General features: G+C 40.9%; 2 protein-coding genes across 2 annotated transcripts in view; one reads left to right on the forward strand and one right to left on the reverse strand.

The window, feature by feature from the left end:
- Positions 1 to 575, reverse strand: part of LOC145445863 (uncharacterized) — a 126,924-nt gene extending 126,349 nt beyond the window's left edge. The window contains exon 1 of the mRNA XM_080324019.1: positions 564 to 575. The gene's annotated coding sequence lies outside the window, so the exon portion shown is untranslated. The remainder of the gene's footprint in view (positions 1 to 563) is intronic.
- Positions 576 to 1,638: 1,063 nt separating this feature from the next.
- On the forward strand, positions 1,639 to 23,051 carry LOC145445845 (calcium-activated chloride channel regulator 1-like). The gene is made up of 16 exons (XM_080323993.1): positions 1,639 to 1,806; positions 1,865 to 2,042; positions 2,554 to 2,814; positions 5,049 to 5,288; positions 16,365 to 16,478; positions 16,540 to 16,707; positions 16,776 to 17,039; positions 17,095 to 17,256; positions 17,729 to 17,831; positions 17,898 to 17,977; positions 18,433 to 18,532; positions 18,594 to 18,720; positions 19,579 to 19,733; positions 21,233 to 21,646; positions 22,570 to 22,635; positions 22,694 to 23,051. Exons 2-16 carry the CDS (start codon positions 2,019 to 2,021, stop codon positions 22,861 to 22,863), a joined length of 2,448 nt encoding a protein of 815 aa, XP_080180119.1. The 5' UTR covers positions 1,639 to 1,806; positions 1,865 to 2,018; the 3' UTR covers positions 22,864 to 23,051.
- Positions 23,052 to 24,416: the final 1,365 nt, after the last annotated feature.

Here is a 24,416-nt window from a genome sequence, read left to right on the forward strand (position 1 = left end):
CATGTATCAGTGTTGGGATCAAGTCACTACCTTCGAGTCACGAGTCATCTCGAGTCATTGCACATTTTGACTCGAGTCAAGTCAAGTCAATCGATTTTCAAAGGTGACTCGAGTCAAGTCAAGTCACTCGTTTTTTGGAGGTGACTCGAGTCAAGTCAAGTCAAGTCAAGTCAAGTCACGAGTCAAGTCACAATTCAAGTCAAATTGAATTTCGAAGTATGAGTGATCATTTAAATTCATTATATTTTACTAGCTGTGTTAAAGAGATCAATTGGTCATTTATCTTGAATCAAATAACGAATTCAAAGGTAAATATACATGCAAAAATGCGTTGTATCGCTCACGCCCATGTAGAACTGCTAATAAAACACGTAAGTAACTGTATAGCTACATCAGGGATGTCAAACATACGACCCACCAAATGATTTCATTCGGCCCGCGAAGAAATTATGAGTATATGTTAAAATTGCGTGGATTTTATCCAACACATTTCTCGAATTTGTAGTAAGATACTCATAAATATTCCTTCAAGATAGCAAATTTCGAGTACGTTCATAGGCCACATTATAACAACCCGACAGCGGAGTTGTGATTGTAGTTATCGCCAGGAGAAAATCGCTGACATTAACACCCAATTCCGAGAATGCGAAAAAGTGCATATATTGATTTAAGTCTGTTAAAAGTTAGTAATATTTTGGAATCATTTGACTGGTGCAGCCCGCAAGTGATCTGTATATTTGAATTCGATCCGCGACGTCAGTTGAGTTTGACAGCTCTGAGCTACATGCTACATTCTCTTATTATCAGCCAAAATAGAGGATCAAATACGAAGCCTCGAGAAGATGAAAGAAATTGATATCGTACAATACACTAGCCTTATATATACATCCGTGAGGATATAAATGCATAAAATATATTTGTTAGATTTAAATCATACAAGAGGGTTGGTAAAGATGAGCGCCGTGCAATGTAAGGACAGATCCGTCCAATAAACAGCGATACGTTGTTATTAAATTAATCTGCTACTACGACAACGCAAGCTGTGATCATTTCGGATGCGGTCAGTGTATTTGTGATGTAATAATGTAGGATCAGTGAAACGTACGATCAGTGAATGACTGCGTTGCTCTCACAAGTTACAACGGCGTATCGTGAATAATCCGAACATGCACAATGATTTAGTCGACACCGTTTACTTGATGACTTGAAATTGACTCGTAAATTTTGCTCCGAGTCACGAGTCAATCCACATTTTTGAAGCGCCGAGTCAAGTCAAGTTAAGTCATTTTTGCAAAGTGACTCGAGTCAAGTCAAGTCATTCGAAAAAGTTGACTCGAGTCTGACTCGAGTCAAGTCATGACTCGAGTCATCCCAACACTGACATGTATTGCTAACATTTGCCAAGTGTCAACACTACTATACATAATTGGATCAGTTCGCTATAGACACACCAAATTAGTAATATACATTCTGGCTCATTCCATAGTGGTGCTTGTACAGTACATGGTATGAGGGCACCAGCAAATAAAATATATGACATATACTATTGGTAAAAAAAGTACACTGTAATTTTGCAACACCCCAGCAAGGCTGGCTCCTCTGAAAATGGTATTTATAATGATGATTATGTCACTACTATGTCACTCTACAAAACAGTGAGTGCTATTGGAGTATTTATGTTTTAGGCAAAGTTATTCTTCACGAATGGGGTCACTACAGATGGGGAGTTTTCGATGAAACTTCTGAGACAGAGCCTTTTTACTGGGATGATGAATACGGACGGAGCAATGGACCAATACCGACCGCGTATGGTTATTATATTATCAATTGGCTAAAACAATCTAATAGACGTGACATTATTCAGGTGTCCCCGAGACCTGTACGGAGATATTTTAAACGTTGATTCAAACTACGAGCGCTGCACCTTGTATGACATTGACTCGCAAACCGACACGTATCCGGAGAATTGCGTTTTCTTTCCGAGGGAGCAGCAGTATTTTCCCATCAACACGTCAGTAATGGCGTATCAATATCTTGACAGGGTACGTAATGCAATTTTATTCCGATTGTATGACGATTAATAGTCCAACTTCTGTATATTTGCCTAGAAATTGGCAAATAGTCCTCTCGATTTTATGGATCATTGGTTTGGGGATAAGTTTTCATCATTTTAATGAATAAAATTGTGAAAAGAACCGTGTGAAATAGCCCCTGTGTCAGGATAACTGAATATTAGTCATTACGCATCAGTGTTGTTTTTAAACTAGCTACCCACGATTAGCTGCTGAAAGCACACGACCGGTCGATCACACCTGCTTTTAATGCTACGTACTTTATACTACGTACTTTTCAGTCCTTTCACCTTTTAGTTCCACTTGAATTAGTTTTGACATGTCATGGAAATCTCTAATTCTACTTGTAATTGAGTACAAGTTTAGAGCGTTACTTCCACTTCCAATCGAGAAGCATCGGTGACTACTTTGGGGCTTGGGCACCTCTGGATATTTCTCATGTCGGTTTATTAATTGCAACATCTGTTTACACTCGTTTCAGGTCGTTACATTTTGTAAGGATGGCGTTGATGCCGGCTCTGACATCCATAACGTTCATAATATCTACGCCCCCAACAGTCACAATAGGTTATGCGGAATGCAGAGCGTATGGAGCGTAATCAAAGCGTCTCCAGACTATCCACAGTGGTCTGTTTTGTCGGATGGAACCGACACTGATCCTGTGTTTGATGTCGTTCAGCCGCAACAAGATCAGAGATTCGTTTTGGTCCTTGACGACTCTGGAAGCATGAAAACTGATGACGTAAGATTTCAAATGTTGAGTTTTCGCGTTTTCAGCAGAGTCATCATTGCTTATCCGAAAAGAAATCTGCCAAAATCTAATTTTCCAATCTGGTAGAACTAATACAGAAGAATATCGAATGTAAACAGTTGTTTTCAGAGAGCTTTATTCTCCATCACCCCTTTATAGGCATTCATATAACTTGTAAGTGACTTTACATGCTCGTCTTTTGTCCACCAACTGTCCATTAACCGCGCTCAGAAGGCCTGCCAGACACTTTGTTGCCATAACAACTCGAATAGCTCACTTTCACAATTAAAAAAATATTCTGGAACACGCGAAAACGGAGTACATATTTCTTTCATTCATGCGAAAGAGATGCGCGGTAAATAGGTATGCCATCCTCAGCAGACTTGGACAAGTAACAGATTTCCAGCCTTCATAAAGTAGAATATAATTATAATTATAATTATAGCTATTTGTTCTCAATTAAACATGAATCAGAATTATAGCTCGACACAGTTAACCACAGAATCTTAAGATACAAGCTAGAACACTATGGAATCAGGGGTATTGCAGCAACTCTACCTGGCAAACCGCAAACAATTTGTTAAACTTGGGACATTAAGAACGACTACCAGAGATATAACTTGTGGAGTGCCACAAGGCTCAGTCCTTGGACCGACTTTTTTCCTCATTTATATTAACGACATTGTTAATGCATCTTTATTCCGCACAACGCTATTTGCTGATGATACTCACCTCTTCATAACCTCCAACACTGTCGATGATTTGCATGCATCTGTGAATAGGGAACTCCCAAAAGTGTCGAGATGGCTGCAAGCAAACAAACTAAGTTTGAATGCAGATAAAACCGAGATGCTCGTTTTAAATAATGCCAGTCATAATTTCACTGTGAACATCAATCATAAACAAATCTCAATATGTGACTCAGCAAAATATCTCGGCGTCACCATTGATTCCAAATTGTCTTGGAAGCAGCATATTGATTGCACAATATCAAAACTAGCTCGGTGTGTGGGAATAATGACCCGTCTCCAATCTTTGGTTTCCAGATCAGTACTACGAACCATCTACTTCTCTCTTTTCCACTCGCATCTGCAATATGGAATCGTAGTATGGGGAAATGCATGTACAACATTTTTGTGCAGAATTCGAACCCTGCAAAACCGTGCGATACGGCTGATCTCATCTGTACCTTTACGTACCAATTTATCGCCTTACTACCGTAAGCGTCGAATTTTGCGAGTTGATGAACTGTATCGCTTCGAAGTATCAAAAGTTGTTCACAAATATTTTTCCAATAGTCTCCCTCCTGTGTTTGATGACTTTTTCATACCTGCTAAACATGTCCATTCCCATTACACGAGATCTTCGTCTAAAGGAAACGTCTACTTACCCCAACCCAATAGCAACCTAACTAAGAGATCTATCGACTACTCGGGACCTATCATCTGGAATGCATTACCATCACATATCCGTGAATTGCCTTATAATAGATTCAAAAAAGCCCTACTTGATCGCCTCTTGTCGTTACACTAACACTGTTGCCCTACCTCGCCCAGACATTGCTTCATTGATCATTTGCTACCATTGTTTAATTTTTTTTTATATTTTCCTTTCCTAACTAAACATTTTTTCACAGCCAGACTGTTCTGAGTCAAGTGTACCTGTTTGATGCTGGTGTGATCAGACTAGATGACCTTCACGGTCTTATCGATCATTCCTATGTAATACCGAATACTGTGCACGCATATTTTCTGTACCACCATCACTGCCGTTTGTTATGTATTTTGGTTCGATGAAAATAAAGACTCTCTCTCTCTCTCTCGACCCTTTTTCCAAATTAGACTAGGATTATATTCATAGCTACACAGTTGTTTTTCAAATTATATCTGAATTGAAATTACTTGATTCGCCAAGACTTGGAAATTGATTCAATTTCAGTTCATATCCAATCATAGTTCATTATCATAAGCATGAAAAAGGCAAAGGTCTATACGGCAAGCTTGGCTCGTTTCGCACTATGCAGTTCTTCTGTAGCATATTGAATAGAGCTAAAATCTTAATTAGCAATAAATTACCGGTATTCCCTCTCTAATAGTATATATGTATATATAGTATACTTAGACTACTTAGATTAAGTAATTGTCCAAGTCTGATCATCGTCCTCAGGAACAGGCAGAAATACTTATATTTTTTCGGATAATGTAGCCTACGGCTTTTAATTTCAGTGCAGCGATAAAACCAGAACGGAATGTCTCAAGACTGCCGCCTTCCTCTTCATTGCGGATTACGTTCCCGACAACAGCTACGTCGCGGTTGTCAGATTTGGTACAGACGGGCATGTGATGAATTACCTCACGCTCTTGCAATCAGACAAAGACAGGGAAGCTCTGTATGACTCCATCGAGCAACTCTTCGGTGGTAGCGGTGGAACATGCATCGGTTGCGGTATCAACGATGGCATTGAGGTATGCAACCACTCTTCCACGGCGAAGATTTTTATTCTGCATTACGCGCGAAACTCCGCGACTGAAATCTGTATATGAATGCCCGGAGTAAATGCTAGGGATGTCACAAAATGTACCAACTGAAACAATACAATTCTATAATTATCCCATAAAATCTATATCTTCCGTCGCTTTGTTAACTATTTCGACGAGGACTTGCAATGGAATATAAGCTCAAATACGCCTTAAATGTCGAGGCCAGTCCGGACAATGTATTTGGAGTCTGACTATTGCGACATTGATATTGAGCAGCGTGTAAAACGGTTTTCTATACTTGATACCGGATTACCCCATAAACAAGTTATGCAGTAGCCAACACAATATTCGGACATAATTGATTTTTATGATACAATAAACACATCAGATCATGTTGAATCCCGTATGCCTGCTGGATTTTTTTACATTAGTATACTAGCCTATAGGCTACTACGTATTTCTCAAATCACTTTCATTGCTTGGTCGAATAAGCATCATTCACTTGCTAGTTTAGTCCTTTTTTATGCTGCCAACGCCTTGCACAGTGGTCTGAAGTTAAAATGCAAGGAATTTGAATCAAATATTTAATAATGACGTGATTTTTGTACTATTACATGAAAAAGGTTCACAGTGCATAACCTACAAAATTTCGTTTAATAACGTGAACCCGGGGCCTACGTATAGGCCCCGGTGTGCCTCTAGATATCTGAGGTTCACACACAGAACGCGAACGTGAGTGAACCTCACGTTCACACCATCCCTAGTACGTGCCTTTCAGTTCGATGATGTGCGTGTAACTTATGTCATGATCTTCGGTATCAAACAATATTAGTGCTAGCGGTGGGTGTAATGATTTGAGTTCTCGAATTTGAAACTAGTATTGAAATTATTCGCTCCTTGCCACTAACGAGAAGCCCAACTTCTCAACGAGAATTATAGCGTTGATACTATTTTCCATCGGAAAAAGGCCATATAAGCCTTGATTTGTCGCATCGCAGCATACGAAACATACGCACGTTAGTGGAAATGACATATTTGTGAACCCACAGTGCGCCACAAAGTGGAATGAATTTGTTATCGCCGGAAAAATACCCAATCATCTTTAATGCCGGGGCGGCCAACATACGAAATTTTGAGCCGCCCGCGCAGACAGTTTCTGGTCTTACACAATAATGCTGCAGGCGCCCACAGTCTGCCGCAATCCTACACTACTTGCATAATAAGTAAAATTATAGTGAATGTACGTTTTTATTAGTTCTTTGTTTTCGTTGTATTGTGTGTTTATGCGTCACTAAATGAATTCAAGTTTTTCAGCCTGAGAAAATTGGCCATGAAACCACTTGTTCGATTCGGGATCCACATACACTGCGAGCAAACATTTACGACAATAAACTCTAACAAGACAAATCTGTGTTCCAATCTAACTGATGTTCCTGTGCATTCTTTATTTCTACGCCCGATATGCAGCCAGAGTTCAAAGAACTTGGTGACAATTTTGATCGATCACAGATGTCAAGAATTATTGAGGTGTATTATAAAAGTAAATTCTTTGAATACTGAAATTGGTCTCCAGTGTCGGGATGACTCAAGTCAGAGTGGAGTCAACTTTTTCGCATGAATTGAATCAACTCGAGTCACTTTGCAAAAATGACTTGACTTGACTTGATTCGGCGCTTCAGAATTGCGAATTGACTCGTGACTCGGAGCAAAATTTACGAGTCAATTTCAAGTTATGAAGTTAACGATGTCAAATAAATCACTCTATCATGTTTATGCACGGATCGTTCGCGATACGCCGGTGTGACTTGTGAGAGCAACCAGTCATTCACTGATTGTACGTTTCACTGATCCGCCATTATTACATCACCAATAAATTGTCCGCAAACGAAATGATCACAGCTTATATGTCAGTGGTCGGGAACCTATGACTCGCGAGCCATATATGGCTCTTTTGGGCATTAGATATGGCTCTGTGCTTAATTTAACTATATTGCAGCAACTTGTTATTAAATCTTGAACACGACCAGTATAATTATTCGTATGGCAGTATAAACATGTCTTTGAGAGGTTGATACGGTGGCGTATTCAGGGTTAGGGGCTTGGACCCCTTTTCAAAATCATCGAACTTAAGTTTGCTGTGGCGCCGGCGACCCATATCACTCCCGGATTCGACGTACCAGCCACGAAATCTTGGATTGCACGATACGTTGATTGATCAGAGAGAGTAGGATATGTGGCGGCACCTATATCACAATGTTGTTTTCAAATACACATTTGTCTTCCTGATCCACGGCGAGAAATGAACCACCGTGGAAGTGACATTCACAATTACAAATTCAAATCACAAACAACGCCGTATATATCCACGTTGTTGATTGATAACGTATAGCTTTCTGGTCGCTGCTAAACTGTAGGCGTGTTGCGCAACGTTATGTTACCCCCCGAATACTTTGAGAATTGAGAAGTCGAATCGGAATCAGTGCGACCATTACATTTGATTACTATCAGTTATTATAAATTTTATGATATTTACGATGAATTGCGCTATTACAGGTAAGGCATCGCCCGGCCGTGCCTCACCTATGCCTTATTTCTCCTTTCATGCTTTATTTTCGAACAATAAATAGACAAGTTGCGTGATTTTGGTAGAAAAAATGTTCAAAATCTAGTAGACAGGTGAGGCACGGCGTCGCTTGCCTCCCCTGACCCCACGTCATTGACACATCACACATTACAGTAGGTATATGTACTGCTGCATAGTAACCATGTTTGGCTAACCTACGAATCATGGGTTCAGAGTCCTCGCATTTAAGATTAGCAGCAAGACGATCTCGTATGACTCAAGAAAGTCTCAAATTTCGTATGAAGCTTAGGCTCAACAATTATTATCAACCAGACTACAAAGTCATCAGATATGCCATGCAACACCAAAAGACGCAATAACGGTAAATCCGTGTAAAAAGTAGATTCATGCTTTTACTGTTATACGTCTGTTGGAAATCTAAATGGTAATTGTCTTAAGCTTCGAAAAATACGATAGGGCCTATGCCTCTCAGTGCGATAAAATTAAAAATATATAACTTACAAAAGATCTATGTAGCTCACGTTTTGGATATATACTCATTACTGAAATAAAGGCAACCAGCATGATTATTACGAGTTTTTACAGAGAAAATACGACGCAAACGACGAATCTCATGTAGTGATTTCGAATTTGCACTACCATGACGTCACGATTTTTCAATTGTGACGTAATGGTTAGTTGACATGAATCGCTCTTTGGGAGTTGAAATGGAAAATATATGGCCAATACGGCTCTTCGGACGAAAAAGGTTCCCGACCACTGTTACGTGTTGATGTATAAGCAGTAGATTAATCTAATATAGGATTGCCATACGTCCGGAATTTAATTTACCGGACATGTCCGGAATTTCACACGTAAACTGCGTCCGGGAGGAATTTCTAAAATATGCCTATATGTCCGGAAATTTGAAGGCTTCAAGTAAGCTCCTAATTTTTTAGTAAATTACCATAAACAATATTATTTTTGGGCAGATTTATGCAGAGGTGGTCAGTAACGAAGTACTTCTACTTTTTGAAGTACTTGAAGTAGATTTTGCCTTCTCATACTACTTATTAAGTAGTTATGATTTTAGACTACTTCTACTTCTACTGGACAGTTTTCAGTTTTGTAGGCAAAATATAGCGTGGAATACCTACTTACTTACTTAATTGTGAACATCCACTCCTACTTCTACTTGAGTAGAAATTCCGGCGTTACTTCTATTTCTACTTAAGTAGCGACGGTGACTACTTTGACCACCTCTGGATTTATGCTACATGATATTTTTCTTTGCGCTGCGCCTGCCTTTATTCTGGGGTTCGCGGAGATGTTGAACGTAATCAGCTTAATAGGCCGTGACTAAGTCTGAGCCTAAATAGGCCGTGACTAAGTCTGAGCAAATGTGCCGACATTTAATTAGAAATCAGCTCATATAGTTTTGAACGGAACATTTTCAAATTGGAAATGGAGTCGCGACGATAAAAGGTTGGAAATGTGACTTCGGGTCATGGTTACAATTTACAATACACAACCTACATACTCACGAACCGGATCGTGACCACCTCTAGTCGGTAGACAAAGCTTTCCTGTTGTGACGTCATATTGATCGACAATGTACTCATACCTCATTGTGAAATCCGCTAGTGGGCGCTAATGAGCCTTCGGATTTTGTCCGACAGAAATGTGGTAACCCTAATCTTATAGCAACATATCTCTGTTGCTTAGACGGCTCAGTGCGCAGTGCTCACTGCTCACCTTAACCAACCCTTTTGTATGATTTGAATATAACGAATATAGTTTATGCGTTTATATTCTCACGGATGTGTAGATGGGTAGTATTCGTATTCGATCTTCTATTTTGGCTCACGCTTTCTATTAGCCGTTCTACCAGGGATATCTAGTTCTTGATGTCCCTGAGCTCTACGCGTGCGTACGGCAGACGGCCTTTTCGCATGTATATTTAACTTCATATTCGTTATTTGATTCAATATAAATGATTATTTAATCTGTCTTTCACCCAGCTAGTCAAATGTAATGACTTTTAATAATCACTCATACTACAAAAAATCAACATGACTTGAATTATGACTTTTCTCGTGACTCGACTTGACTTGACTTGACTTGACTCGAGTCACCTCCAAAACACGAGTGACTTTACTTGACTCGTGTCACCTTCGCAAATCGATTGACTTGACTTGACTTGGGTCAAAATGTGTAATGACTTAAGATGACTCGTGATTCGAAGGTAGTGACTTGATCCCAACACTGTATGGTCTCTATGCTTTAACCTTAAAGCTTACATCAAACACGATATATATGTGGATAAATCCGCGATTAATGTATCAGGTCCGCTGACTTGAGAAGTTGCCCGCTCCTGCTTTAACGTGATGTAGAACTAGCATTATATTCTTTGTGGTCGCATAAAAGGTACGGATTTGAACTTTCCACGTCCTTCATACCAATGTGTTATACTTGAATACTGTACCCGACCTAAATCCTAATGCCCGATTCAGAATCAAGTCACTCAGGTAGCCTACTAGATTTTGCCGAAATTAGTGGAAATGGGGAACTCTTTTATGCGACTATCCACAACTAGGGCTGAGAAAAATCGATTACCTGAGTGATTCGATTCTGAATCACCTAATATGCGTCGAGTCGAGAATTCGAGTATCACTCATTATGACGTCATAACAGAATGGAGGATGTCAAAGCTCAAATATGTACCTTTCATGCCACCCGAAAGAATACCCTATAAGGCCTGTGATCCATCACATTACAGATACTTTACTATTTTTTCGACCATACCGATTTCATTGCACTTCGTGACAATATTGTGGGATGGCCAGGACTTCGTAAATGTGTTATTTCCAGTAACATTAGTAGCTTAGTACTATATGTTTCGTATGCTGCGATACGGCCAATTAAGGTTTCAAGACTTGCACAGTGGAAAATAGCACATAAACTATAATTCTCGTCCTTAAATAATAACTTTCAGTGGCGAGGAGAGTATAATTTCAATACTCGAAAAAATAGTATTTTACTACTCGACTCGAATCATTAAAATTATTACTCAATTCAGATTCGAGTACTCGGATCATTATTCCCAGCCCTATCCACTATATCAGAGGTCTCAAACACGCGACCCGCGTTGGCATTTTGGATTGTTAAGTATTTGATAATATTTACCTGCCCTATATATTTTTTTAGATTTTAGAACTTAAAATTCGCTCTATAGCTACTCCAGAATCCTGAAACTACTCATCAAACTTAACTGTCACATCACTTTCAAAAATTAACATGCGGCGGAAGATCAGCTATATGCGTCACATTACCTGTTTATGATGATCGGACTTGACCCGTTGATAAATAATTCGTGACTGAAAATTGTGATTTGTACTTTGGCGCAACGTTTTGTAGAATTTCTCGAGCTCGTAATGAATGGGTGATAAAGTAAGATTATGACACGAGTCGAGTCGGGTCAAACGAAAAGCCGTGTCTTGGTACACCACAGAGGCAAAAAAATATACCAAACTCTTATGGGAAACAGTGATATATCAAAAGGTCGTCGCGGAGCGTATTTAGCTATATAAGTAGGTCGGTCTGGCAACCATTGGCATTCTGCCCTCCCCCTTAATGTGTAGTCAGTTATTTCCTGCGTAATCTTGGGTCTCTTTATCCATGTTATTATCGCCCATTGAAAGTGGCGAGTATAAATTAGCGGTACGCTCCATTGCTGTAACACCAATGAATTCGTCGGCGACTAGACATTTCACTTGCTATGGCACATTAATCAGTCGGCAGTTGTTATTGATCTGCAAATCTAACGCTGATTTAATTAAACTTTGGTAATGAGATGATCTATAGCAGGGGTTCTTAGCCTTTCTCCTCCAGCGCCCATTTCAAAAATTATCGTGCTCCAGCGCCCCCCCCCCCCACATCATATTGTAAGAACTGTAATAAGGACAATGGGTAAGAGGGAGGGCCGTAACAGCACTTCGTCAGCTCCCTAAAAACGATTGTCTTGCGCACCCATACCGTGATAAACCAAACTTCTGAAGCCTTCGCCCCCAAGAGCCCCGAATCGTGATTTCGATGGTCAGCAAAGTTTGTGTTGCCCGGACGCACTGGGCGCCAATGCATGAATGAATAGGTGGTAATTGCATACAGGGCCGTAACTGCCGCACCCCAAACCCCCCAATTGGGGGGGGGGGGCGAGCTTGAAGGGGGCTCAAAATTATTCCGTGAATTAGCATAAATTATAGAGTATTTTTTGAAAATTTACTTTTTGCGCTCTGCGCGATTTCAAGGTGCCAAATATCTTGAATATAGGATACTCATCCCCCAAGAAAAAATACAAATGATTTACAGAAATGGGCATATCGGCGTTGACCATTACCTCGCCACGAAGCATCAAGACATATACGGTTTTAGACCATGTAACATGCGACTGCAAGAAGTGTGCCAGAACGATAGGCAGCGAGAATACCTTGGCCGAAAAGGACTCCCCTTCTGCTGACCGAAAACTTCGTTTTATATACGAAATACACGTAGGTTTAATTGTACATAGGCGCCTATGGCTGGTGCCTAAATGTTCCCGTCTTGGCAATCTGAACCTCACAAGACAAATACCAGCCCGCAGGGAAAAATTAGATGCCAGGGAAGAAATACCAATTTGAAATCGTGTGATCTTTTAGTTTTGTACTTTGGGCGATTCTATATTTTTGATATAGCAGACAGGAGGTCACCAAATAACATCATGTAACGAAGTCATACCAACGGGTCCGCCCGCCCGAAGATGTTTAATTATTATTAACATGCTCTACCGGTAAATCTGATTACGTGAGCAGACAAGACAACAAATTGATAGCAATATACATGCGATTTCCGATCTTTTTGACCGATTTTATCATAAAATATCGAAAATTTCTGCTCCTCGAGCTGGCTCGCTAAACTGTACATCTTTAATTTCGTGGCAAAAGCAAACAACGTTATGGCGGGTCGGTTTATCACCCTATGGGAGCCCAAAACTCAAGATTTATTGGGGGGGGCTGACGAAGTGTTGTTTCGTTCCCGCCAACGGGTACACGATACACCCGGAGATGTTTATTTATTTTTGAGGGGTCCTACGATTTGAAACACACCCCACTCAGCTCCACCGGTATATCTGATTACGTGAGCAGAGAGAGGATAAAATTGATAGCAATATATATGCAATTCCCAATAATATTGCCCGATTCAGCAATGAATTATGGAAATTTCTCGCGCTTCACGCGTTCAGACGAGACTAAGCCAAACTCACTAAACGGTGCCCAATGTAGATTATATGTCGCGGTAAACAGCGCATAGCCTGGGGGGGTCTGGGGGGCGAAGCCCCCCATAAGTTAGTTTTATCACCCTATGGGGGGCCCTGGACCAACGTTTTGGGGGGGCCTGACGAAGTGCTGTTACGGCCCTGATTGCATATATATGTCGCTATAAACTTTTTATCCTCTCAGCCAACGCAATCAGATTTACCAGTAGCGCTGAGTGAGCTGTTGTATTGGAAAATGAAGGCCACGTATTTAATAAGAGAACGATGTGAACATATTCGGGTGTGCCCGTTGGTACAATTAATTCGTTACATGTTGTTATTTTGTTACCTCCTGTCCTTTATATACCGTAATTTGCCGTATATAGTGCGCCCACATGTATAATACGCACCCTTGAAAGGGCGTGTAAATTCTGGGAAAAAGCATGTACCCATGTATAGTACGCACCCTGCAATCGCAGTACATGAATAGTTATGTTTCAGTATTCGATGTCATTCTGTTTTGCGATGTCACTGTTGAACAATCATGAAATAACTAATAACCATCGCTAGTCATTATTAGGGCTGGGCAAAATCGAGTATATGAGTGATTCGATTCTGAATCACGTAATATGCTTCGAGTCGAGTCGAGTTATCGAGTATCACTTATTATGACGTCATAACGGAATATATTAAGTCACAGTTCAAATATGTACCATTTATGCCACCCCAAAGAATATAAGGCCGGTTATCCATCTCATAAAAGATACTTTGGTATTTTTTCGACCATATCCATTTCATTCCACTTGGTGACAATGTTGCGGGATAATCATGACTTCGGAAATGTGCTATATGTCCAGCAATCTTGGTAGCTTTGTACTATATGTTTCGTATGCTACGGTACCGCCAATTAATGTTCCAAGGCTTCAACAGTGACGATTAGTAGCGAAACTATAATTCTCGTTGATTAACAGACTTTCAGTGGTGAGAAGCGTATCATTCCAGTATTCGAAAGAATCGTCTTTTACTACTCGACTCGAATCATGGAAATTAGTACTCGATTCAGATTCGAGTACTCGAATCATTGTGCCCAGCCCTAGTCATTATACACTTAACGGCATTGTCTCAAAACCATGGTAGATAACAGCCAAAGCCTGCGAGGTCCGCGACGCGAGAGTTCAAGCCAGCGACGATATTTTGCGCAAGAGGCGTATTATAGATGCGATTGCTCAGGCAAACGATTATGTCGTGCGCACCAGGCCTGTTGGAGATGCGAGGTCAAAGTCCAGTCGGTCTTTTCGGGACTTTCGTATAGGAAATATTTCGCGCTTTCATCGCGCTCGAGGACGATTCGACTATAATAAACTATATAATAATTGTATGTAGTAAATTCAGGGTAAAATCAAGGTTTGTTTGTTTGTTTTTGGGTGTTCATGGTGTTTGTCGACTACTACGGTCATTTACACCAGGCCGATATTCTTCTTATTTTCCGTAACTGCCGACTTATAGCACGGCCCACCTCTAGGCTTTTTGTAGGACACCGCTGACGCGGATGAGGTGGCGAGGAGGAGCCTAGGTAAACCTCCAACACTTAGGTATCGTAATTCGGAAGTCGACCTCGGTCGGACTCGAACCCGCACTCATTGGTGTTGCAGCCGCGGATCACACCACTGCGCTATCTCGCCACCCGTCTAATCAAGCTTGTTAACATCAATCGAGCACGGTCTCATACCCTGTGGTTCGAACCATCCCAAATTCACATCTGCTATTGGCAATACGGGGAGATTAATGGTACTGGATTTTGTCTTGGTGCTTTGTGTAACTACAAGTAAGTCAACTGAGAATGGGATGCATATATCTGCAATCTGTCTACATTGAATTTAGTACTGTACCCAGTTATTAATTTTAACATGAATATATTCCAAACAAAGCAACTCATATTTTATATTATAACGTTCACGTGGGGTTGTGAACCACAACACTAGACAGTATCATCCTTTATGATACGATGAAGAAATATTCTGACGATTTAATTTTGTAGCTCTCCAATATAAGTCTATTTAGTTATTCATTTCGTGGACAAAGCGTCAAAACTTATTTTATTTACATTAGGACTCTCACTCTCAAAAGTGACATACAGTGCCTCCTTCTTCGATTTTCACACGATGCGCGCTGCGGGATATAATACCTAATTCGAAAATCTTATTGAAAATAATCCTAGCAAGCGTGACGGCAGTCTTTTAACGGGAAATCGGCGATCTAAAAGTACGCGCAATTCGTTTTATATGAATTATAATAACCCACTTCATTTATGAAAAAATATGTAGCAAACTTAGTCGGGTAGTGCGAGCGAAAATTTCGGGATTTGACATGTTCTGTGGAACGTTAATTTGCTCTGAATACGTATTAAGGATATGTCATACTACCTCATCATCTAATGCGAAGCCATTCTTCTTCAGCGCCCCGCATATCGCCCCCCTGTGCCCAGCGCCCCCTATGTCTCCCTCTGAGCGTTACCGCCCCCTTCAAAATCGCCAGCGCCCCTAGGGGGGCGCTGGAGGCAAGGTTAGGAACCACTGATCTATAGCCTGGTAATCAGGATTAGGCCCTCAACCCGGATTAGGATGTATTGCTCCAATGCTATGATATCAGGTCAATCTTTGTTAATTTTTTATAGACTACCAATAATTGTGGCTCGTCAAATGTCCGCCAGCTGCCAAATTACAACGCTACAGTTTTTACAATGTCATGAGATGCATTATTTGTACTCTCGCATGGTGTATATATAACTACTTATTTTGACAAACTATATGCCAAGTAAAACTACAGTTTTATTCAGATATTTGAAAATGTGCTGTTTTTCGTACCAGGCGTGAATTCGCAATAGTAATAGTAATGCATATATTTCACGATGCGTGCGGTATGCTAGTCTGCAAGGTCCCGTAAAATAAGGCCTTGTACTTGGAAATACAATGTGTACCCCTATTATTGGTGCTGCGGCCCGTGGCACCATGAAAAACTGTGAAATTGGCCCGCGACCATACATTAGAGTTTGAGACCTCTGCACTACAATAAAAATATAAATTCAAATTGTCTCGTTCAACCAATTCCTCAATCCTCGATCCACCAGGTAAACAGCATAGGAATGTCGATAAGACGGTTCTACATTCCATTTGCTGATAAATTAGTTCCATGCTCATTTCATTCTTAGGTGCTGGAATATGGTGGTCAACAGGCTGCAGGAGGAAGCCTCATAGTTATTACAGATGGTGAGGAGACGCAAGCTCCGTATGTTTCCGACGTAAAAGATGACGTATTGAATAAGGCAATTATGCCATATAAAATAGCCTTAATCTTTCCAAATTATACTAATCAGTATCTAACAGAACATCATCATGCAAACCATCTTCATCACGAACGAAGGAAATAAAGATTTGTGGAGTCTAAGCTCGGCAACGGGTGGGAATGCTTACTCGTGTGATTCGCAACCAGAGCTGATGAGCATCTTCAGCCAGATCTCAACCGTTGATAGTACAGCAGATAACACATTTCAGGTTCCATTTCCAGATCAATTGCAATCATGTATATTCGCAACACACCGTGCGTAACATATTTGGTACAGATGCACAGTACCTCATTTTCCGTGGATACAAATATTGGGTTCAACTCGTCCGTATTAATTGATTCCACAATAGGAGGAAATACCATTTTCACGTTCACGTGGTCCATCGGGGGATCTCCACCGAATATTTACATCACAAGTCCGTCAATGTGCCTTTATTCGAATTATCCAGTGTCGGGTACAATGTGCCCGCAAGGGAGTTCAAGTGATACTGAAAACCTGGCATTTTCAACCGTTCAATTTGCGATTCCTGGAGTAGCAGAGGTAAGGTGACGAGCTTTCTGAGAACATAGAAAACCGATTATAATATTGCATATAGGTCGGGGAATGGACGTACGTCGTGGTTGAGCAACCGAGTGTTGGGGAAATAACATCTTCTGTGACATCAGCAGCATCTTCTAGCGACGTGCAACCGATAATCATTGAATCGGGTATGGGTGAAACGGAAGTTAAGGATGGAGCAGCTATTGTCTACGCCAAAGTGAGGAATCTATATAAGTCATAAATGTGATTTTGTTAAAAATTTAAAAGACATTTAAAAGACACCTGTTTAAACATGTCCGTAACTTAAAACATGTTTATCATGATTTGATAGCTATGGTCATTGGTATGCAATGCATGTCTGTATATATGTGCAATAGTGCACGACAGAGAATGATCGAAATCTATTATATATCTGCATTCAGGAATATATTAAATCAGGCCATTATGAGAAAATTTTTGTACAAAAAAATACTCAGAATACTCTGCTTAAAACATTATTGTATAAATCATTATGATTACGGATACAATGACAGTTGTGTTTGAAGCACGATTTGTTTAAAATGCAACGCTAGTTTTATATAGTCTTCATACCCGGATATTCATTTATTCCATCGCCTACAATAGTCTGAAGGGACTTTCAGATCACTATCAAATCTTACATAGCATATATATAATTAAACACTCCGTAGATTTCCAAAGGATACATCCCAATATTGAATGCTGAAGTCGTGGCAAAAGTCACTGTGACCGGAGAAGAACCGAGATATATAGACTTGTATGATAACGGAGCTGGTGGGTAACTTATCAATTTTCGACAACTCCCAATTGAAATAAGCTACTTGTATTTATTACTGGCAGGTTGTGACATTCGCAAGGACGACGGGGTGTATTCTCGCTATTTCACAGAATTCACAGGAGCAGGACGGTACGGAGTAGAGGTAGGTTTTAAGCGTTGATATGGTCTCTTGGCGAGGGCGCGATTCAATTACGTGATTTCGTATGTAAGGAATCCCCTAACAATCGGAAATGGATTGATATTGATATATTGATATATTGGCTCGCATAAGTTAGCCAGATCCCCCACTTATATTGTCCCGGATTTTGCCGTGCAAGAGCGTTTGTGAAAGTACGAGAAGTAATGATGATGATGATGATGACATTTTTAAAGTATGCTGGTGTAAAAATTTTCAACACTATTTAGGACCCAATTAGTCGTCCTAAATGTCTCGCTTTGTAGTAACAAAAGTATGGCAAGTTCCCTTATATACGGGATATTACGTAAATAGAAATGCATTTGCGTAATCTGAAATAAGGACCCGGTGCTATGGTATTGAGACTTCTAGCCACTAGGACTAACGTGCGTAGACGCCATATGCTAACAAATTCTGTCTAGATTTCAATTGGGAGCAAAGGAGACACCGGTCAAACAAGACGCAAAAACAAGGAAACAACTTCCAGAGCAAATTACAAACCGGGAGTCATATCCCCTGATGGTATGTTTGTGTTAAGACGCATAAAGGTATGCCGTCTATGAGTTTCATCCGTGCCGTGCAGGTACAGTGTCGGTGAATCCCAATGGAGTGAAAGCGGCCGGAGGAAACGGTTTAGCCAACGGAGTTCAGTCTAATTCTCTCGGACAATTCTCTCGAATTGCGTCAGCGGGATCGTTCGATTACACCGGGTAAAGTGTTCGCAACTGTATGACCTTGAGTGGTACAAATTTGTGCAGTCATGTCGGGGGCGGGCAACATCCGGCCCGCGATGCCATTTTGAGTGGCCGCAGACAGTTTCCGGTCTTACATGACAATGTGGCCCACCGGTCTACGTAAATTTCAGATCAAACATTCGTTCACGTTGATAAATCCAATAAATACTGTCTTTGGTCTCTATACTTTAAACTCAAAGAATACATTATAGATACAATTTTTCTTGGTATAGGTGCTGGTTAAATACGCAATTTATGTATCGATTCAGGAATCCGGCCCGCTAAGTAATTAATTTCCCCATATCCGGCCCGCTGACTAGAGAAGTTGCCCGCCCTGAGTTACGTCCGATCGTATACGAAACATGCTTACAGAAAACGCACTCATGGTTCACTTATGTTCATTGCTATTCTGGTTGCAAATTACAATTAGATAACCGACATTGATATTATCACCGGTGGGATCGGTAATCATGTACAACAACTACCCCACCCAGCAGCGATGAAGTCTATTGTGAATCGTTTTACTCTCAAATACGGATGAAATTACTCCGTTAAAATATTATATCAGGGGTATAGCTTGAGAATTGATGTGAACGTATATCAACGAGCGTACAGCCATATCTGATTGGAAGGATAGGACGAGTCGGAGTAACGCTCTGTAATCTTTCCACTAAAGTTACAGCGGATGTTTAGATGACGTAATTTCCAGTACACTAGTTCAGGAGTACAATCAACTATACTTACTATTCGCATGCTAAAACGCTAATAGTAAGACATTGAAGCAATATGCTGGATTTCTTCAAGTTAATCCATTTTATTCTGAACATCCTCCAGAACCGTCGACGTAACGTCAAGTATACCCGCTCCTGATACGTTTCCGCCGAGTAAAATCACAGACTTAAAAGTACGACAAAAAGATCTGGAAAATTTCGAGGAAGGAATCGTCGTTCAATTCACCGCCAGTGGAAATGATTTCGATCAAGGCAGAGGTGAATATTTTTTTAAACTAGTCCTGCATGTTTCCCTGTTTAAGCAGTCAGCGAGTAGTGAGAAGTGTGTTCTTGTAAAACCAACACAGTCAACGAAAATGGTGTATTTCACAAATTTACACCATGACATTGGTTCTAAATCAAGATAACGACTATTTCTGATACTATAGTTTACTTTCGCACCTGTGGCAGTGGGCGAAAACGAGTCAAATACACCAATTTCTTATGGAGATAGATCCCTGGTTAGGGTGGGTTCAATTTACGCATACCAGCCAAGAATGCGCAAAAAGAGGGACACGTCTGCATAACTTACCGGAATGGCCGCGATATGAAAATCTGAACCCCAAAAGGGCCGATGACCCGATTCGCACGCTACGGCATGGCGAAAACTTGCTAAATGCACATATTTTCCATCCATGCATTTGCGGTGCACGAATACTGCGAATAGTGTCCATAGTATGCCCGAAACCTGGATTGGGTTGCATTGCGCAAATGATCTGATATCAGAACAATCCTTCTTAAATTTTAAAAGATTCTACCTATAATTGTTGCACGTCAAATGTCCGCTAGCTGGAAAATTGCAGCGCGACAGCTTTTAGGATGCCATGATGAATTCGTTCCCTTGCATTGTGTCTGTATATCTCTTTGTTTTAACAAGTTATGCCAAGTACAATAACAAGTTTATTCAAATATTTAAAAAGGTTGATATTTTCGTCCTAGGCGTGAATATTACGATAGTACATCACATTTTCACGATGTGTATAATAATAATCGTTAAGTTATATTTTTGATCTGAACAAGTCACACACAATGTACAATGCGATAAGACACAATGCGATGTCATGAACAGATAGGAGGATGTCGAACGACACGCAGTTGCGATCCTTTTAATCTAACATCCACCTCGGCCTAGAGTGCCCGATGTCTCAGGTATTTTCGATGTTGATATTTATGAAGCCGCGGCCCTTTCTGGTCTTTCCATTCCTTGTGAGTGCTTTCTTTCGTCGGGTATGTGTAATGCCAGTCCACCACAAGCTACCGTCGAATAATAATGCCTACTAGGAAAAATATTGAATAGCACTATATTATTGATGCTGCGTCCGCGGCGTCATCAAAAATAGATAATTGGCCCGCGACTCATTTGTTTGAGTCCCCTGACCAACACTCGTAGCGAAAAAAGTGTCGATTCGCACCCATGTACCACCAGTGATATACGGGTGTAAACGTACACCCTTGGTACGCTAAACCGGAACCTACCGCGGACTTACGCCACGGCATGAATCAAACACAGCATATCAATCCAATGATGCTTGCACATAGCGACAAAGAAAATTATTCACGTAGGCGATATAGCATTTGTCAGTACACACTTTCCTTAAGAGTGTCAATCACGATATGATGAGCTCAGCGAGCCTTTTAAAACCCTAACAAATAAACATTAAATACTGACCGCATGAGACTCAGGTATAATATCTACGTATTGGTTATCTTTCGAACAGCTTCTGGATACGATTTTCGATACACCTTCGACGATCCAACGGCTCTCATAGTGGACATCGTCAATTGCAAAACGATTAACGCAAGCAACATTATACAAGGAGACTTGAGCAATCCTGCAATTGCTGGAGAACTGGAAGAATTCATTGTCAAAGCTCCCGAGCTGCCGGTCAACTCAGCGGGGCAAACGCTCAATAGCACACGGATAGCTTTCGCAGTGAGAGCCTACGATGCTGCTACGAATATCGCAGATCCTTCGAACGTAGCTGCGTTGAATTTTTTCATCGCTCCGCTCGTATTACCAACGGTATCGACGACCGCTGCAGAGGTAGAAACTACTACACCCGCCTTAACAATCAAAACCACCAAGCAAACCATTTCTAAGCAAACACCATCACCATGTAAGGAATGTGCGGGTAAGTGCCGGTTATGCGTTAACATGCTGAATGTCTCGAAATAATACAAAGGTTTCTTTCATAAACTGTCCGCCGCCACGGATTCTCCGGTGTGCGGAGGATCGATTTAAAATTCTGCAATAATAACCGTATAAATATTTAAAATCAGGCATGCATACTATGCAAGCAATAAATCAAGTATTTTTTACACAAGAAGAACGGCTTTATGAAACGACTTCGGCTTTACGAAACGACCCGTTTTTTAAATCGCCTTCTCCACAAAAAATAGGAGAAGCCAAGACCGCCACCGTAAATACTATTCTATTCAAATCCAAATTTTTCGACTGCAAAAACGCCGCTTCCACTGGTTAAATTGAATTTGGGGAGCAACACTTCGGTAGACAGCCTAACAATTTCGTGTGGTAAACAGAAAATTTTGAAGAAACCTATTTAATTTTTATAAAACAAATCCAAAACATTATACTCTTGTAGCAATGCGGCTACTGATTGGAATTGAACCAAATTTGGTGTGCAGAGTTTTTTCAGCCAACCTAACAATGTAATCGAGTAGCAAATAAAATTAAAAAAAGACATTTTTGAACACTACTAATAAACCTGCTCACGGGAGGAGGGGGAGTATAAATAACATATGATGTATCTGTTAAGCTGTAACTTTCCAAGAGAAAGGGTTATGCTCTTACTCAGATGAACTACATAAGGGTATGAATTATCCGGCCCTTCATATCAGAACTGTTTAAAAATACTTTGAATTCTGGGGTTTGGATTACTATGCTCGATCTACGCATGCAAGTGTGATTTCATGCTACAGCGATGTCCTGATGTACAGTGTTGAACGTGATATAGCTGTAAGCGTTTTATTAGTTAAGCTTTTAATTTGTATGGATTCGTATTATTTATGAGTGAAATTATTTTTCACGGCGCAGCGTGCGAATCGAACAGCTCGCTCAAGTTGGCAGCGGTGGGGTTTGGAATAACGACAGCTGTATTCCGTAAGTGTAGTTATTTTAGTCGTTTGTCATGATGGTTGTTACAATTACGGATTTACAGTTACCCTGTCGATTGTGCTCGCGATATGGCTTGCGAAAGCCAACTGTGTGCTGCAAAGTAAAGATGATTTCCAAGTACGCGTGGTTGAAAACAAGATACATCCTATGAAGGCTTGGGGTGCTCCGGCACAGCACAACGAAAGCATGGCAACAGTGGAAGGTCATTTTTGACCTCCTACTTATCCGACTTCACTGACAATCTCTTGAAATGCATATAATATTTATGTAACCTTAGGGACCAAGGGTTCTTACAACCCCTGGGTGGCGACCCCAGCGTGGGTCGTGTCGACGATGTTGCTACATAATTACCGATTTACAATTTTATCATTGAAATACATACGATAAGAGCTTCAAACCAAGTGCAATGTGTTCGAAATTCAACATGAATCATAATGGAATTGTTGTTGAAGAACACGAACATCCCGCGCAGCCGTGGTTGTTGGACAGTGTTATCGATGCGCCAAATCAATATAACGAGTAGAGGCGGATTGTGCAGGCCAGTGCTCATTCGGGGAAAGCTGCTTTAATTTAGGGCAGTGGTTCTTAACCTTGCCTCCAGCGCCCCTTAATGGGCGCTGGCGATTTTGAAGGGGGCGGAAACGCTCAGGGGGCGCTGGGCTCAGGGGGGCGATATGGGGGGCGCTGGAGAAAAATGGCTTCGCAGTAGATAATGTGGTAGTAGGACATATCCTTAATGAGTATTCAGAGCGAATCAATACCGAAAACTTCGTTATATATAGCCTACAAAAGACATATAGGTTTCATTGTCCATAGGCGCCTAAATGACTGGCACCGAATGTTCCTGTCTTGGCAATCTGAACCTCAGAAGACGAATTCCATCTGGCTGGGAAAAATTATATGCCAGTGAAAAAATACCAATTTGAAATCGTGTGCGTCTTTTAGTTTAGTAAGATTGGGCGACAGGGATATATAAAACTATAGATATCCCTGTTGGGCGATTGTATATTCTTTGATATACCAGACAGGAGGTCATGAAATAACATCATGCAACGAAGTCATACCAACGGGTCCGCCCGCCCGAATATGTTTAATTATTAGTTACGGGCCCTACAGCTTCCAAAACACCTCATAATGTTCCCTCTACGTTTTGACGAGTCTGCGCACACTCACTAACTTACTGCGCAGACCCTTGGACAACAGTGCGTAACGACTAAAAAAAGGTCATAACCTCGGATTTGTTGTGCGCAACGTAGATTTTCGGTGCGCAGAGACCGTGTCAGCACTGCGCACGTGCGCAGCTTAGAGGGAGCATTGCACCTCAATCAGCTCTACCGGTAAATCTGTTAACGTGAGCAGAGAGGACAAGAAATTGATAGCAATATATATGCAATTCCCGATCATATTGACCAATTCAATCAATAATTAGTGAAATTTTTCGCGCTTCGCGCGTCTAGGCGAGAATAGCAGGCTCAGTAAATCGATACCCAATGTAGATGACCAGTATCAGCAAATAGCGGATAGCCGAAGGGGGGTCTTGGGGCGAAGTCACCCGGAATTTTGGTTTATCACCCTATGGGGGGCCCAAGACCAACGTTTTTTGGGGACTGACGTAGTGCTGTTACGGACCTGGTAACGAATTAATTGTACCTACGGGCACGCCCGAATATGTTTAATTATCAATTACGTGCCCTATATTTTCCAATACAACAGCTCACTCAGCGCTACTGGTAAATCTGATTTCGTGGGCTGAGAGGGGAAAAAGT

The sequence above is a fragment of the Botryllus schlosseri genome, chromosome 9 (genome assembly GCF_051294905.1).
Source record: "Botryllus schlosseri isolate E-star chromosome 9, Bs_hap1, whole genome shotgun sequence".
Classification (NCBI taxonomy): domain Eukaryota; kingdom Metazoa; phylum Chordata; class Ascidiacea; order Stolidobranchia; family Styelidae; genus Botryllus; species Botryllus schlosseri.

Bases quoted from the DNA above. Each gene is read 5' to 3' on its own strand.
- LOC145445845 (XM_080323993.1), top strand. From the start codon at position 2,019: ATGGCGTATCAATATCTTGACAGG. The intron at 2,043-2,553 runs GTACGTAATGCA...CACTCGTTTCAG, and splicing joins CGTATCAATATCTTGACAGG to GTCGTTACATTTTGTAAGGA. The intron at 5,289-16,364 runs GTATGCAACCAC...TTTCATTCTTAG, and splicing joins GTATCAACGATGGCATTGAG to GTGCTGGAATATGGTGGTCA.